Source organism: Carassius gibelio, chromosome A16 (genome assembly GCF_023724105.1).
Source record: "Carassius gibelio isolate Cgi1373 ecotype wild population from Czech Republic chromosome A16, carGib1.2-hapl.c, whole genome shotgun sequence".
NCBI classification, from domain to species: Eukaryota; Metazoa; Chordata; class Actinopteri; order Cypriniformes; family Cyprinidae; genus Carassius; species Carassius gibelio.
In genome coordinates, this window is record NC_068386.1 from 9080125 (window position 1) to 9098006 (window position 17882).

The window sequence follows — 17882 nt, forward strand, 5'->3', positions numbered from 1 at the left end:
TCTTAAAAGTATTAAACAGCACTAATTTCTGATCAGCTTGAGTTATTATGAGGCACATAACACCGAATAAGCATTTTAATTAGTTTTTCTGAATATTATGAATTCTCTTACAGAGTCTGACAGCAGTCAATACATTCCGAACTCCGAGGGTTTGAGGGACACACTGCGGGAACCTCTGCCCCCCAAGCAGTCCGTCATGCCACCAAAATGGCTGATGACTTCCACAGCAGAACCTGGTGCTGACAGCTTGCCCCGCACTCCTGCCAACAACCCTGCATCTGCTTTCTCCTCTTCCTCCTCCAACTCCTCCTCCTCAGCTGTCAGCACAGCTGGAAAACCGCTACGAAACGTGTCCTCGGCTGGCGCCAACACACAGGCCTCCAGCAGCGCCCCCCTTACCACCTCTTCAGCACCATCCTCTATGGGCAACGTCCCAGCCCAGCCCACCAAACACCCCCCTATCCCTCCACCCAAGCCAATCAACCGCAGCAACCACCCCGCAATGTTGGGTGAGTGGTCTCAAATATGTCATAACATAAATAATATGACCCCTTATAAAAGACAGTGAAATTACTTGCCACAATTCATTCGCTTCCTCATGCGAGCTCACTGATCACATTCTCATAATTAATTCTCCCTATTAAACGCACAGACATGGGTGTAGATTTGGGAATGGATAGTAAGGACACGTCTGTACAAAAATACTGTGCTGCAAATCACCACTGATGACTCATCTTTAAGTATTAAATATTTTTTGTAAAAAGTCAGGAACAACTGACCAGCAGTGGAAGCACTTGTGTTTTAGGCAAACAAATGATGCAAATGAGGAAATTAATAAAATGCTCAGTGAGGGAAGTCAAAACAGCTTAGAATTAAAATGGGAATTTCAGTATTCTTCAGATACTTTCAATTTCACAGTTGTTAGATACTGTGACAACCTATCCTTTATTAAATAAAGATTGCAGTATTAAAAATTTCTGTCTGGGTTTGTAACTGTGTATTAGCGTAGTTTGAAAGATTTTTTAATATTCTAGCTAATATTCAAAACAAACCTACTGGCACACACTACAGCGTCTCGTACAGACCACACTGCTGCTTATATGTTTGTTAGAGCATTTTTAACAAGAATTCTATGACCATTATTACTTTTAATATAGTTTTTAAGCATTTAGACATTGTGACATGTAGTGCTTCATTAAAACCGTGTACATGTGTGCCATGGCATACATCTGAAGATCTTATCCATGTATGTAATGCACTTCTGCTGTTCTCTTCTTGCCGAGCCAGTTTTTTTTCTTTTGGGGCCCTGACCATTAAGCTGATCAACTTGATAATAGTCTTTGATTGCGAGAAACTGAGTTATTACTAAAAACAATGTTTTCTTTTATGCTTGGATTATCTTGGATTTGTCGTTTGTCCCAAGGTATTGCGGAAAAACAAAAGGCATGCTTGTTCCAATTTCATGGGAACTCTTTCTCATTTGGGAGAATTTGTCCATTAAACGTGTTTAAGTCATATGAGAAGTTCACTTCACAACCGTACATCTCATTTGTGTGTTGTTTTACTGCTTAGAAACCATGTGCTGAGTCTCGGTACACTGGAACGATCCAGATCTTTATGTTAAAATGCAGCCACCAGACTGTAGCTCTGCTGCATTATAAGAGCAGATATTGTACATAGGTCTTGCTTGACACCATTTGTGTTAGTATATACACTCACCTAAAGGATTATTATGAGCACCATACTAATACTGTGTTTGACCCCCTTTCGCCTTCAGAACTTCCTTAATTCTACATGGCATTGATTCAACAAGGTGCTGAAAGAATTCTTTTAGAAATGTTGGCCCATATTGATAGGATAGCATCTTGCAGTTGATGGAGATTTGTGGGATGCACATCCAGGGCACGAAGCTCCCGTTCCACCACATCCCAAAGATGTTCTATTGGGTTGAGATCTGGTGACTGTGGAGGCCATTTTAGTACCGTTTCTTTAGTACAGTACTCATTGTCATGTTCAAGAAACCAATTTGAAATGATTCGAGCTTTGTGACATGGTGCATTACCCTGCTGGAAGTAGCCATCAGAGGATGGGTACATGGTGGTCATAAAGAGATGGACATGGTCAGAAACAATACTCAGGTAGGCCGTGGCATTTAAACGATGCCCAATTGGCACTAATGGGCCTAAAGTGTGCCAAGAAAACATCCCCCACACCATTACACCACCACCAGCAGCCTGCACAGTGGTAACAAGGCATGATGGATTCATGTTCTCATTCTGTTTACCCCAAATTCTGACTCTACCATCAGAATGTCTCAACAGAAATCGAGACTCATCAGACCAGGCAACATTTTTCCAGTCTTCAACTGTCCAATTTTTGTGAGCTTGTGCAAATTGTAGCCTCTTTTTCGTATTTGCAGTGGAGATGAGTGGTACCTGGTGGGGTCTTCTGCTGTTGTAGCCCATCCGCCTCAAGGTCGTGCGTGTTGTTGCTTCACAAATGCTCTGCTGCATACCTCGGTTGTAACGAGTGGTTAATTCAGTCAAAGTTGCTCTTCTATCAGCTTGAATCAGTCGGCCCATTCTCCTCTGACCTCTAGCATCAACAAGGCATTTTCACCCACAAGACTGCCGCAAACTGGATGTTTTTTCCTTTTCACGCCATTCCTTGTACCTAGAAAACCCTAGAAATGGTTGTGTGTGAAAATCCCAGTAACTGAGCAGATTGTGAAATACTCGGACTGGCCCGTCTGGCACCAACAACCATGCCACGCTCAAAATTGCTTAAATCACTTTTCTTTCCCATGCTGACGTTCAGTTTGGAGTTCAGGAGATTGTCTTGACCAGGACCACACCCCTAAATGCATTGAAGCAACTGCCATGTGATTGGTTGATTTGATAATTGCATTAATGAGGAATTGAACAGGTGTTAATAATCCTTTAGGTGAGTGTATAACATGGTTGGTTGCATAGTGCTGTGGCATTTTTGTTGCTTTAATGAGAGTTGGTAGCTAGTTCAACATAACGTGTTAAAGATGCTGTTGAGGTTTTAGGATAATCTAGGTATTCATATCTATCGCTTTAGCTGGTTGTTTATCTCACATATGCATTTAAAGTCAACGTGAATTTCCATTTGCCACCTATTTAACTTTCATAATGTGAGACATTTCCAAGTAAAATTAAAATATCCAATTAAAAATTAAAATGAGGAAAAAATTTATAAATAACACAATCGATTTTAAAACTTGACAAATTGTGTGAAATGCCTAAAAGGTTGGTGAATACCTAAAACCAGTAGTTATCTGTTTGGCTGTTGGTTAATGTTATCCAATCCACTTTTAAAGTAATGATGACGAATACTGCTTCCGGGTCCAAACCTCTTTTTCTACTAGAGTATGATCTCAACAGCCTTTTATGAGAAGCGTGAAGTAAGACTTAACAAGTGGATACACACGTGGCCGAAGTGACATCACCAGAAAAGGAAAGTTGTTCCATTTAATATTTTGATTAGATATTAGGAACAATTTTTTCTGTAAAGTAACCAGCACTGATGAATGATTCACAGTAATACCAGGAATGTCATTAGGAAAACAAATGGGGTCAATTTTGACTTCACGTTGACCTTAAAAACCTTGTGTGTATAGTGTCAACGTCATGCACACTGGTGTGATGTTTACAGTCATTTAGAGGAATAAGTCGTCCCTGCTTTGTAAAGATATGTGTTGTCTGAGACCCGGGGACTGTGTGTTTTTGTCCCCCGCCAGCCTCCACCTTGCATGGAGGTGACGGCAGTGATTTCCCTCTCTACTGGTCCTGTTGGAAGCGTGAGGGTGACCGTGACGTCTACCTGTCCCTGCCTGTCTACCTCTGCCGGCGGGCAGGAGGCATGCACACAGGTAAACGTCGATGCCGGGGCTGTCGGCAAAGCTGCGTCCTTCATCTGCTGCTGTGTGTGCTATAGCCTCTAACATGCCCCCTTTGCTGCTGCTTCTCTTCTCCTTCACTCTCACTCACATTCTCAATTGCAAAACTGCATGTTTTGGGCATTAGAGTTTCAAGAAGCACGTGGGCACATTATTAACAGGTGTTTAAATGGCTAGAAGGCCCCCTGTGGAATTGCGGCGATCTTAGCCATCACTGCTGGAGCAGATGCTAGCATATGTTGTTCATGTAAGATACTCCAGGCGACAGTTGCTCCACAAGCAGCTGTGAGATTCGAGAACAAGGACTGAATCCATCCACCTCATCACATGCTGAAAGCCTGTGGGTTGCTTCGATTTAGAGCTGAAATTCATGCATTTGATTTGTAGAGAGGAATCTAGGCTAACCCTAACATGCTTAAACGTGCAGTTAGCATGTTTAGTTTATGCTTTCTCACAAAAAGAATGTTTGGCTGCTGTGCTTCATTATTACTTGCACCATGTCTTTTGTCATGAGACATGGGCTTCTGAATGCATTGATTTAACAGACACATGGCTTTTTGTCAGTGAACTTGCTTGCTTAGATTGTTCTATAAGAATAAGTTGGTCTTTGGTGACGTTGTTGGAAAGTCCGGATGGGAGCCATTTGATTCGACTAATATATCACTTATCTGAAATATGAAAACTTTTAAACGCAGTGTTCCTCAAAAATGAAATTTCTGACATTTACTCACTCCTTCGTCTCATTCCAAACCTGTGCTGAATGATTTTAACCATACAGTTACGTTGAGTTTTCAGACTTCAAAAAGGATACAAGAACACTTAATAAATGTAGTCCAATTTAATTTTAAAAGCAAACATTAACTTTAAGATGGAACAGATGGAAAGCCATTTTGACTGATGTTCTTTTGTGCAGTATTTTTTCAGTATGATTTTATATTATAATGTTTATTATTATTTTGAATGATCATTTATTTTTATATTTAAGTTAAAATTCTATAGTAATGATGTGCTTGTCGTCATTTTTTTATATTTTTTAGCTTTAATTTATAACTGATACTGTTAGTTCCCAAGGCAACATTTTAAAATTGCATTTAAGTTTAAACTTTTCATTTAATATTTATATTTGTTTTATTTCAGCTTTGTAAGGAAAATGATTTTTAATAGTTTAGTTTCACCTAAAAATAACAATACTGCTCCAGGGAGCTGAATTAATGAGTCAGGGAGTTGAACTTGAGAACAAATTATTTTGACTGGTTTGACTGGATTCATTTGTCCTCCTTTCGACTTTCATGGAAGAAAGGCATACAGTTTTGGAATGGAATGAGGATGAGTAAATGATGGCAGAATTATAGTTTTTAGGTGAACTGTTCCTCTAATTCTGTTGAGTAATTTTACAGTAAATTTTCAACGCAGTGTGTTTGAAACTGTTCCTTACATTTACAATTTTTTTAATTGTTTTTTTTTTATATACCACAGCTGAACTCGCACAAGGAGGCACCAACCTAGTACCGGCCAAGCCCTCGCCCCCCATGCCCCCAAAAAGAACCACGCCTGTCACCAAACGCAATGCAGAGGACTCCCCTCTGACCATTTCCTCCCTTCCCTCCATTCTGTCCGAGGACATGAGGGCCAACATCCCCGGGGGCTATCAGTTGCCCTCTCTTCCACCATCCCCACCTCTCCCCACACACACTCCCCCTTCCCCTCCACGGGCCCACACCCATCATCTCCTCCACCAACACTCCTACCCCTACCCCCTGCCCCAGCCACTCCCTGTCCACTTTGACCCCCCCAGCCCGCCGGAGGAACCGCCAGCCCGTCAAGCCCCCATTCCCTTACACATTATGATCCAGAGGGCGCTCAGTAGCCCGGGACCCACTCTCCCACACCCAGATGGCTCCCAGCGTGCCCACTCACTGCTGTTTGAGACACCACCGGAGTACCAGGGCAGCCGCCCACTGCCAGTCACCATCCAGCCTCTCAAACTGTGAGTGAAATCTGGGCACTTTCTATACTTATTAATAGAGCTGCCAATCAAAAGTTAAAATAAATGATTTCAAATATTGTTTTGATGCTGAGCATTCTTTTAGAAAATAAAGAAACACTTAAAAACTTAGTAATGGTGTTAAAGTTTGTATGAGATGAAAATTCACTGTAGTTTGTTGATACATATTATAGTTCTTATTGTGAACGGATCATCTATGTATATTAAATATAATTTATATACGTTACATTCCAACAAACTTTACTGCTGAAGCCAAATTCTCTGTTAGGTGTAGTTTTATTGTGTGTGTGTGTGTGTGTGTGTGTGTGTGTAAGGAGCAGAATATACATATAAATATGACAAAATAAATTGAGCCTGTACATTAAATGTGAACAATATCTTTACTAAGCAACAGTTACAATTATTTATAAAAAATTAAAATTAAAAATTACAAAGCCAGCTTATATTACTAAACCTATGTTGGGACACACTTTCCATTATTTGAAACCTCTCAAAGAAAATAATATACTACATATATATTTTTCCATATGGTCCCCAGAAATTTTTCTGACAAAACATCACATCACATCAGTTTTATAACAACCGTTTTATTAACTTTTATTTATTTTTTATTAACTTCTATAAATATTGTCTTAAATTTTCTGCGCTTCCTTTTTATAATCTTACTGCTGCTTGAACCCTCCATTAAAAACAGTACATTTAAATGTATATATATCCTGTGTGAAATAGATTTTTATTTGTGCAGGGATGAAGATGACTATTCTGATGACGATGAGGAGGAAGAGGACGACGAAGACGATGACGAAGAACCTCTACCTGTTCACCTCCCATCCCCTCAGTCCCAGCCAGATCTCGAGCCTCGAAGCCGCAGATGCCTGGTGGGGGATCTGAGCGTCAGCGTCATCCCTGAAGGAAACAACAGCAGCGAGGAGGAGGAAGACGAGGAAGATCTACGGCCGGAGGAGAGCGACTCGGATGGGCCTGTGCTATACAAAGATGACGAATCAGATGAGGATGATGACGACGACAGCCCACCAAGTATGTTAACAGCTTTTTTTTTTACTTTATATTGCATATAAGTCTCTTTTGTTCACAAAGGCTGCATTTATTTGATCAGAAAAACAGTAGCAACATTAATACTGTGAAAAGTTGTATTTGAATATATTTGTTACATTTATTCCAGTGTTGGCAAACTGAAAGCGCCTTCTGCTGTCTGTTAATTTTTTACAGTTCATTTTTTAGCAAGATCGTATACTCAGACATCTGTCTATATAAAAGAGAGCCAAAACTTCTGACTGACTGCATGTGCGCATGTGTGTTTGCTCGCTGCAGGTGCTCTGGCCAGCAGGGTGAAGAGGAAGGACACATTGGCGTTGAAGTTGAGCAGTCGGCCCTCTGCCCCAGACAGGCAGGCTCCTGAGAGGCAGGCCAAAGTAGAGCACATGGGTCTGTCGTGGCAGAGCAAGGAGCAGTGGGAGGCCATCCGCACACAGATTGGTACCGCACTCACACGGTAATAGCCCTCTCAGCTACACACACCCCCATAACTGATTTACTGAATAAGAACACCGCTATGAATCAGCCATCGGTTTATAGTCAGTGCAAGAAGAACCAACTAGAAACAAGACATCTGGATACATACATATTTTTTTATACATGTATATATATGTATGTATGCTGTGTGTGTACATATATTTTCTGGCTGTATATAAATAATTAGTTACATATTTTTTTATTTAAATGTATATATTTAAGTATTATTTATTTAAATGTAATTAAAGAATATATGAATAATAGGGGTGTTTTTGGTTTGTTTTTTGTCTGTAGGCGATTGAGCCAGAGACCTTCTGCTGAGGAGTTGAAACAGAGAAACATTCTCCAGCGTAAATTGCCTCTATACTGACTCCAGTTATTGTATTGTGATTTATCTTTGTGCTTCCGTTATCTTCTGTCCCTTTTTCCTCGTATCATTAGTTACTTATTTATTCCTGTTCATTTATTCCCTTAGTATTCACTGAAGGATTGACACTGACACACTATGGGTTATATTTTGTGATATTTTTGTCTATAGGAAGTGAAATTAGATCCAAAATACTTTGCTGTTCTCATTTATTTTTCTCCTTCAGTGCGCTTATAGTTTATTATACTCCACATAATTGTCCTATAAAATTGGATTTGAATCAGCCTGATTGGTGTTGATGGTATCTCTCATTTCTCTCCAGCCAAAAATGAAGCAGACAGACAAGCGGAGGTCCGGGAGATCAAGCGCAGACTCACCAGAAAGGTGCGGTTTGGTTTGCCTGCATTACATTTCACCTGGAATACAATATGAAAGGATTAGTTCACTTCCAGAATTCACTCACCTCCATGTCATCCAAGTTGTTCATTCTTCAGTCGAAAAGAAATGAAGGTCTTTGAAGAAAACAGTCCAGGATTTTAATCTATATAATGGACTTCAATGGTGGGTTCAATTGACGGGTTGAAGATCCAAATTGCAGTTTCAATGCAGCTTCAAACGGCTCTACATGATCCCAGCCGAGGAATAGGGGTTTTATCTACAGAAGAAATCAGTCATTTTGACTTCCCATTGAAGTTCATTATATGGAGAAAAATCCTGGAATGTTTTCCTCAAAAACTTTAATTTCTTTTCGACTGAAGAAATAAAGACATGAACATCTTGGAATAAATTGTCAGGAAACTTTTATGCTGGAAGTGAACTAATACTTTAGTGTTGATTTTAGCAAGAAGAGAGAATTAATCTAATATTGCTTCAAGGAATTTCAAGCAAACAATCGTCTGTCAGTATTTGTGACGTACATTTTTTTCCATTTTCTTTTTTTTAGTTGAGTGAACGACCGACTGTTGCCGAACTACAGGCTCGAAAAATATTACGTTTCCACGAGTACGTGGAGGTCACATGCGCTCAGGACTATGACCGCCGTGCTGACAAGCCATGGACCAAACTCACTCCCGCAGACAAGGTTCATCTCCAAAAAAAAAAAAAATCACAGCCACACACACATTTGTGTCTATATTTAGAGATCTTTATATAAAATTTGACTTAATTACTTGAAATTATAATGTCAAAAGACACAGATTTTTTTTAAATGTCTTTCTGATTGATCTATATCTACTCTACACATAATCAACCATCTCTAACCGGTTTGTTTAGGCTGCTATTCGGAAAGAGCTCAACGAGTTTAAAAGCTCCGAAATGGAAGTGCATGAGGAAAGCAGAATTTACACGAGGTAAGTGTATCATTTGTTAAACACAGAACTACAAAATACTTCTTGTGCAAACCATCTAACTACATATTTACATTTTTATGTGGTTTTATGTTATTTCTAGATTCCATCGTCCTTAATTGCATCTTTTAACTGGAAAATGAAGCACTTGAAGGCTGGTGGATACTGGGAAGAAATGGCTGTTTTTTTCGGGGGAGGGAGCCTCAGAGTGTCAGAGCTCCCTTCAGACTGCTTTTACTCTGAATGTACTTCTTCAGATGCACAGGGACGCCTGGAGCATTCAGAAACAAATCAGAATAAACAAAACAGACCGTTTCTCAGTTGTCCATCCACTATCATGTGGGACGGGTGACCTCTGGGGGACAGATGCAGTATTTCTCCTGGACTTTAGGGGACCCATGTGCCAAGACAGAGAGGCGATGAAGGACTTATTAGAGGATGTCACTTGTGCCAATGGCAGATATTCCTCTCTCTACTCTCTGAAAGTTACAAATAATAGTAATAATAATGATGTGACTAATAAATATAGTAATACTACAGTAAGTGTTAGTTACTGCGCGTAGCGGGGCAGACAGAAGTACTGCGAGAAGGCCTGAGCCTGAATGTTATTGTGTATTTGTGTATGTTTGTATAGGCTGCTGTAATTTTTCTCTTAGTTTGACTCTTTGGAACATTCTAAATATTAGAAACTTTAAGGCACAAGTTTTTTTTTTTTTTCTATTATTCAAAACTTTGGCTTTGACCCTCTTTATTCAAGACAGGGTTACTGATTCCACCTTACTTTGTGATCCTCACTGTTTGAGAGGTCATAGAGAAGAATAGAAGATAGGATCCGTTTTTTAGATAGAATGTAAGCGTTTCATGTTTCACTATTGGTTTGCAGAAAAAAACTGTGATCTATTATCTTTTACTATCTTGTTTTTAATCATGTCGCCGTCCGTAAAAATGAGGTCCAGCTATTTCAGTTTTAAGAAGTGTCCAAATCATGTTTACAAAATCTTTTATTTCTTAATAAAAAGGATTTCCTGATTATTTATTGCCCATTTAAAAGAATGAATTTAGTCCAGACACGCACTGATACAGGTTTAAAAATGAAGTTTTTGATAAGTGTTGTTGACACTGAGGTTATTGCGGCAGGAATTCTTCATTTTTTCAAATTATTTTGTCTTTTTTTTTTTTTTTGGCCAGTAGGATAATATGAATTGCTCTGCTGTACAGATCCATTCTGTAGATGAAGCTGACTGTTTCTGTATATCTTGTCTTCCTTTTATTTTGGAGAATATTTTAAATATATTGAAACTCATATAGGTTACTATTTTTTTAAGCACAAAATTATTAGTGTATTATTCAACACTACAATGTAATGTAGCGTTGTATATTCTTGCTTTTTAATTATATGTGAACTTAGAAACTGACAGTAAATTTGCTGTTTTGATGTAAACACTTCTAAATCTAAATTAAAATGCTTACCAGTAAGGTTTGTTGAGGCTCTCTTTTTTTTTTTGCAAATGTTTTATGACATATTGACTATATCATTTTGTGCACAGAACTTAAACATTAATGGTTCACATTTTACAATTTAATAATCTTTGATGCCTTTGGGTAATTGAAATAAAGCTGGAAAATATGTTATTATAAAATAAATATTATATGAAAAACTTAAGTGAAATTGAGAAATTTTGCTATGGCAAATACATATATAAAAAAAAAAGTTTACTTCTCAATTTTCACTTAGAAATTGCTAGAAATATCACAAATAATTACCAAGAAATGAATGGCACCTTGAAGTAGAAAGACTGAAGTAGTATTTTCTTGTAAGTGTTTTTTATTTGTTTTTTCCAGCTAAAAAGTACTAAATTGTAATTTTATTTTTATAAGTAGCGAATTACTAAAACTGAAATGCAATTAAAGCTAAATAGACAATTTTTAACAATAAAAATGGCAGAGCACAAAACTGTCACAAAAACCTAAAATAAAATTTATTGAAAATATATTAACTTCAAAATAGTAATGAATACCATAACAGTATATAACGTTTCAATTAAATGACGTTTACAAATCAAACAAATTCTTCATCCATTACATGTTCCGACCCGCCTTTCCAACAGGTGGCGCCTTCGCATTTGTTTATTAGCGCGAATCCGTTGAAATACATGAAGTAGTGCCGGTGTAAGACACGCGTGCGTTGTTCTTTCGAGGAGTTACTCGTGTTCTCAAACCTCCTCGAAGAAGCAGAAGCTTTGAACCTGGACAGTTTTCACTCATAGGTGTAGGTTTTCATCTCCGCTTCCTACCGACGGTAAGATAATACATATAAGTCTCTCAGAAGCACAGGAAATGTAATAAAAACAGAGATTTGAACTGCAACTGAGCTGAAACATGTAACCTTTGACTCCAAAGGGTCACTGCATAAGACTTGGTCTGGTTAAACTTTTAGCGGGTTGTTCTTTACGACCCTGAACTTGAACTCGAGCTCATGTCTTATTGCGCCATGTTTAAACCAACCTGCATTTAAATTGTGTATGAAACATAAAAAGCCTGTTCTTTCCCCTGTCATTTTTGTCCCATAAACCGCCATCAAGCATTTAACGCAGTCAATCATAGAGTGAAGTCTCAAAACCTAGTCCGTTACATAACTTGACAACATTTTAGCTGTTGATGTAAGAACACGCCAAGGCAGAAACAATTTATAGCCAATTTAATGAATCCTGTACATCAGTGCAGATCCTGGGAAGTATTTTTGCTTCATAGGAGTTTGAGGAATTTAAAGCAAAACGTACATTTTCACTTTTTAACTTGACAGCAGTCAAGGCCTGTTTCATGTGTAAGCCTCAAATTCTGTTTAGTCTGTTTTTTTTTTAATGTATATAGGAAGTTGCTCTATTGTTAACATTATTTCTAGTTGTAGATTTGTCACGAATTTGGAGTCGCTATGCCTGCAAAAAAAGCTGTGAAGAGACATACAATTGCAGCACCTGAGGACTCAACGGTTGTGAAAAAAACAAAAGGCAAGTCTCTCTTTTTTTGATATAGCCATACTTTTTGGTTAAACTGATCCATACTGTAGCTGTTTTTGTCCAAAAAGATTTTTTTTTTATTTGCCATTTAGGAGAGAGGTTCTCTTTAAGGATTGGTTAACATCCAGAATAAAAAATACCTTATTTACTCACTCCCATGTCATCCAAGATGTTCTTGTCTTTCTTTGTGCAGTTGCTAAGAAATTAAGGTTTTTGAGGAAAATATTCCAGGATTTTTCTCTATATAACTTTAATGGACTTAAATATTTACCAGCACCTTAAAAGGTCCAAATTACAGTTTTAATGCAGCTTCAAAGGTCTCTACACAATCCCAGCCGAGGAATATCTGTCGAGGGAAGCGATCTGTCACTTCTCATCATGTCTTTTACTAATAGTTTTAAAGAAAATTCTTTCCATGGATCACTCGTTAACCTGCTTCTAACTGAATGCATTTTCACATCATCTGAACATATTGTGAACGTTGTTACTGTAATATTGAGTTGTATAACCATGCTTTAATGTGGTTCTAAAATTCACAGTCAGTCTTATTGACCTAAAAGAACAAAAATGCAGACATTGTTTTGAAACTGAAAACACGCGCATTCTGTTTTTGTGGTGGTTTGTAGCCTCGCACAGTAGTCATGGGCAGGAGAAGGGCCTAGTGCTTGTTCTGGGGCAGGGTGATGTTGGGCAGCTTGGCCTGGGAGAGGATGTGCTGGAGAGGAAGAAACCAGCTCTGGTGACACTTCCTGAGGGGATTGTGCAGGCCGTGGCTGGAGGCATGCACACAGTCTGCCTCAGCGACACCGGAAACGTAAGTTTAAGATTTAAATGTATGTGTTGTGCTGACCTCAAAACCCCACTAACAAGATCGTTCAATGTTGTTTTATCATGGCTTTCTGACATCCTGCCTGTTTTCTGTCATCCATGTGTAGATTTATACATTTGGCTGTAATGATGAGGGAGCCCTGGGCCGTGACGCATCAGAGGAGGGCTCAGAGATGGTGCCAGCTAAGGTGGACCTTGGTGAAAAAGTGGTGCAGGTTTCTGCTGGGGACAGTCACACAGCTGCCCTCACAGAGGAGGGGGTCGTCTATGTCTGGGGCTCTTTTAGAGTGAGTGTAGCCTTTTTGTATGCTGCAGCAGAGCGGAAGCACTGTACCTCTTTTGATTGACCTATCCTTTTTGTTGCAGGACAATAACGGTGTCATTGGACTCCTGGAGCCCATGAAAAAATGCACATTTCCCGTCAAAGTTCCTTTAGATAAGCCTGTGGTTAAAATAGTCTCAGGTGTGTTATAGTCAGTCAAGCTGTAGCTTTACATCATTGTTTGTTATTGATCTGCATGGTAATATTTTGAATTCAATATAAAGGTAACGACCACTTGGTGATGTTGACGGTAAATGGTGAGCTGTACACCTCAGGATGTGGAGAACAAGGACAGCTGGGCCGTGTGGCTGAGCACTTTGCAAACCGCGGAGGCAGAAAGGGATTGAGTATGTATCTCCATTTTTATTGAACTGTCACTACTGGAATTTAAATGGTGGTTAGTTAGAAAATGTTCTCTAAAAATCATATTGTTCCAATACTGTAAGTCTGTTGCTAATGTAGACCACATTTATTTGATCAATTATAGTAAAACGGGAATATTTAGAAATATTACAATTATTTTCTATTTTAATGTTTCATAATATAAAATCATACCTGTGATTTACAAAGCTGAATTTTCAGCCATTGCTACACTATTCAGTGTCACATGATTCATTTATCAAGCTGAACATCATTGTGCTGCTTAATATTTTTGTTGAAACGAATACTTTCATGAGAATTTTGTGAATTAAGTTCAATAGAACAATTGGTTTAAATTTGAATTCTTCTATAGCATCAAAAATGACTGTTATTTCACCTTTTGAACATTTAATACATCTACTGAATAGAAGTATTTTCTTTCCACGAAAAAAGTCTCACTGACCCAAAACTTTTGAAAAGTAATTTGTGTGTATATATATATATATATATATATATATATATATATATCTTGCAGTGTTTATAATTTAACACAAACTTTTTTTTTTTAATTTAATATAATTTTTTTCTTCAGTGAGGCTGCTGGAGCCGCAGATGGTTATCATTAAACCACGTGGGAAGGTCGTTTTCACGGATGTCTTCTGTGGCGCGTACTTCACCTTTGCTGTGTCTAAAGAGGGGCACGTCTATGGATTTGGCCTTTCTAATTACCACCAGCTTGGTACAATTCCAGCTCATTCAGTCCTGAGGATTCGAGGGAATGTCTGTTGCAGAATCTTTAGATTATTTTTTTTCTTGCTCCTTTTTACAGGTACCCAAAGCACAAATACCTGCTTTGCTCCTGTGAAACTCAGTTCTTTCAAGAACTCCACCACATCCTGGGTGGGTTTCTCTGGGGGGCAGCATCACACACTGTGCCTGAATTCAGAAGGTAATTCATCCACAACACATTAGTGTTACTCATACATTAAAATGAGTGTTTTTAATCATGTGTTTCACCAAAGGATTAAAAGATGTTCAACTGATGTCTTCATCCACAGGACAAGTATGCAGTCTTGGTCGGGCAGAGTATGGTCGTCTGGGCCTGGGGAAGGATCCAGGGGAGAAGAGTGAGCCCACACTTGTTTCTGGGATCAGTGACGTTCAGATGGTTGCCTGTGGTGCCTCTGTGAGCTACGCTGTCACCAAACAAGGTGAGTCTGCACCCTGTCCCGGACCACTTTCAATTAACCTCAAAAATACATTTCTGGCTTTGGGTTCATTAAGTCTAATCCTCAAGGTTTTAGCCACTACAAGTTATTGTGCAAAACTTGAAATGTAAGCCGATTCAGACCGCACACAAATTCTGTAGAAATGCAACTAGTCATCAAGCAGTATCTGAAAGTGCCCATAATAACACTACCTTTTAAAAGATTTTGTTAGTTTTAAAAATATTTATTTGGTGCATAAGAAACATTGAGTTGCGCTAGTTAATATTTTGCTTTTAAGGATTTTTTTGATTAGTAGAAAGTGCAATAGAAAATCATTTATTTGATATAGAGGACTTTTGTAACATTGTAAATCTTTACTGTCATTTGATCAATTTAATGCATACTTACTAAATGAGTGTTTTATCTTTTTAACCTTACCTGAACTTTTAAATGGTAGTTGTTTTTTTGGGGGGGGGGTTTTTTGCTTAAAGGTAATTTACATATATTTTTTACAATATTTATTTTACATTTTTCAAAATTTAGAAATTCAGTTAAATGCAAACTATTTGGTTTTAGTGTTTTATTTTTTCTAATTTAGATTATACTGGCCCTGGCAAAATTTATCAATGCATTTAAAGTTTCTGATATCATGGTTTGGGTTCTAGCATTGCTTGTCCCCAGGGCTTCAAAACGAAAAAAATTAAATCCGTTCACTCCAAGCAGAATCGAAATTATGTTTCTGTTCTGCGTTCCTCTGATATTATTACCGTTCCGAAACCGGTTCAGGTGGAAGAAATACCGGTTAATAACGTTATTTTTTTAAAAAACAATATTATTTCCCTATAATTTGCCTAATAATAATATAAAGTACAGCATTTTCTTTACTCAAAAAGAAAAGGAAAAAATTGAGATCTAACGTTAACCAATAACCCGCTGTTATTGGTTAACGTTAATGCAGACATTGTTTTGAAACTGAAAACACGCAACAGTTTAAGTATTTTTAAAGATATTAAAAAAAAAATTAGCTGCATTGTTAAAAAAAACACTTGTATAAGATTGCGTTTTCAGTGTAAAAAAAAAAAAAAAGTCGTGGCTCAAGTCGTATTTTATTAGCCCTATTACTTTCGGGAATAATGAAGGCTAAAATGCCTGTTGTCGAAAGCAAAATGTTTACAAACATTATAAAAACAGTTATTAGTTTCTCTCCGAAACAAATCCTCTAAAGTTTAGGCTATAATAAAAAGGTCAATCCAAAAACAAATTAAGCTGATGCCTACTTCTCATTCGGCACAAATCCAAATGTTTCCATGTTACCGATGTATCAGAATGTTAAAATATAATTTATTATGTAGTGTTGTACTTTGACACAAAACATCATCCATCACATCGGCTTTATCAGCACAGTGAGGCGCTGAACGCAACGTTGTACAACTGTAGTTTTTCTGTTTTCTCCATTCATAGAAGCGCTGCAGGTGCGTGTGGTCTGTTGAATTAATCTCACACTGTCCTCAGAAACTCTAAGGGCGGTGCTTCGTCATATGCTGTACTGCTGGAATTTGTGATTGGTTGACAGCAAATTTCAAATATTAGATGGAACGATAAAATAATGTTATTAACCGGTTAATGGCCACTTCAAATTTTTGATTCTGTTCAGAACTATAAAATTTTATTTCGTTTCTGTTTCTGTCCTAATTTCGTTCGTGGTTTTCGTTCCTTGAACTGGTTCATAGCCCAGTTTTAAATGGCAAGTGCTACAAAAGACACAATATGTGCATTGTTCACAGGTTTAACTTCAACCATCAATTACATTAATTGCACAAAGCAGGGCAGTTTATTTTGACACCACCAAATAAAACCGAATTTACAGTTGGCATGTTTTGATCATCAAAGCTGCGTTTCAGTTTTCTAACATTGCTGTCTGTTGGCCAGGCTCTGTGTTTTCCTGGGGCATGGGCACAAACCTGCAGCTGGGTACAGGAGAGGAGGAGGATGAATGGAGCCCAGTGGAGATGGCAGGCAAGCAGCTGGAGAACCGTGTAGTGCTATCAGTGTCCAGTGGAGGGCAGCACACTGTCCTGCTGGTCAAAGAAAAGCAGGAGAGCTGATCTTTAACCCCTTGACTAAAGACAGCTGAGCCAAACTACTGTATCAGTGGTATCTGTAACCCATAGCTTGATCATGATCGGGAGAGTCTGGGGGTTGGGAATGCTTCCTGTGCTGAGAAGTCAGCATAGGATGAGTGCCATCTAATTAAACCTTTTATCCTGCTTTATGGGGAGCCCAAACATTCACTGGATATGGTCCGGAAGATGATCAAAGATACCTTTTTTCTTTTATTGACTGTTTCCTTTGCTTTAAATTCTTAATTCTTTTTAACGGATATCTTTAGTATGCTTCCTGGAGACCACTTGTCATGAGTGATTGTATGCATGTATGAGCCGAAAAGTGATTTAATGTCTTTTAAAGTCCCGGAAAGCATTTTTTTATATTCCACATTTTGGTCTGAGCAATAAAAGGTTACGATAGCAGGTCTATATTACTCTCAAAAAACAGATTTGGTATTGCTGTACGTTGCAGTGTTAAACTGTTTTCCTAATTTCATAATTTAAACCTGTATCCATGCATTGCTGGCCTTGTGGACAATTAATAAAAGCGAGTCTTTACAGAAACTGATGCATGGTTACTCATTTAAATAAAATAAAAAAAGTTTAGGCAAGATCTTATTTCATTTAATTTTGTGTGTGTGTGTGTTTCTGCAAGAATTTTGTTGTTGCACTTTAAAGTAAAAATTAATGTTTCATATTTCATTTATAGAAGTGCTGAATGTTTCTTTGTATTTGTGTAGTTTGTCCACTAGATGGCGACGATGTGCTCCCAAGATTAAAGTAAAGTTCTTCAGTTTAATTGCTAATATTTTAGTATATACCTTACAAAATGTTTGGCTTTAGGAGCATGGAGGTATATATTTATTTAT

General features: G+C 38.0%; 2 protein-coding genes across 7 annotated transcripts in view; both read left to right on the plus strand.

Annotated features, from left to right (window-relative positions):
- The window catches only part of LOC128031005 (phosphatase and actin regulator 4B), a 37947-nt gene extending 27298 nt beyond the window's left edge, over positions 1-10649 (plus strand). For 3 of the 5 annotated variants that reach the window (XM_052619175.1, XM_052619173.1, XM_052619174.1), the window contains 10 exons: positions 114-509; positions 3764-3895; positions 5399-5909; positions 6673-6965; positions 7260-7440; positions 7755-7810; positions 8150-8211; positions 8771-8908; positions 9100-9176; positions 9277-10649. In XM_052619175.1, coding sequence (XP_052475135.1) covers positions 114-509; positions 3764-3895; positions 5399-5909; positions 6673-6965; positions 7260-7440; positions 7755-7810; positions 8150-8211; positions 8771-8908; positions 9100-9176; positions 9277-9292 — 1862 coding nt within the window. In that variant the 3' untranslated portion in view covers positions 9293-10649. The remainder of the gene's footprint in view (positions 1-113; positions 510-3763; positions 3896-5398; positions 5910-6672; positions 6966-7259; positions 7441-7754; positions 7811-8149; positions 8212-8770; positions 8909-9099; positions 9177-9276) is intronic. The other 2 variants (XM_052619178.1, XM_052619176.1) reach the window with 1 other exon arrangement.
- Positions 10650-11306: 657 nt separating this feature from the next.
- On the plus strand, positions 11307-17577 carry LOC128031154 (regulator of chromosome condensation). 2 transcript variants are annotated; one of them, XM_052619391.1, is made up of 10 exons: positions 11307-11472; positions 12076-12181; positions 12817-13004; positions 13126-13305; positions 13385-13481; positions 13565-13687; positions 14293-14439; positions 14530-14649; positions 14759-14911; positions 16838-17577. In XM_052619391.1, the coding sequence occupies exons 2-10, from the start codon at positions 12106-12108 to the stop codon at positions 17011-17013; spliced, it is 1260 nt and encodes a 419-aa protein (XP_052475351.1). In that variant the 5' UTR covers positions 11307-11472; positions 12076-12105; the 3' UTR covers positions 17014-17577. The 2 variants fall into 2 exon arrangements, with proteins under 2 accessions (XP_052475351.1, XP_052475352.1); XM_052619392.1 differs by having other exon boundaries at positions 11314-11472; positions 12082-12181.
- Positions 17578-17882: the final 305 nt, after the last annotated feature.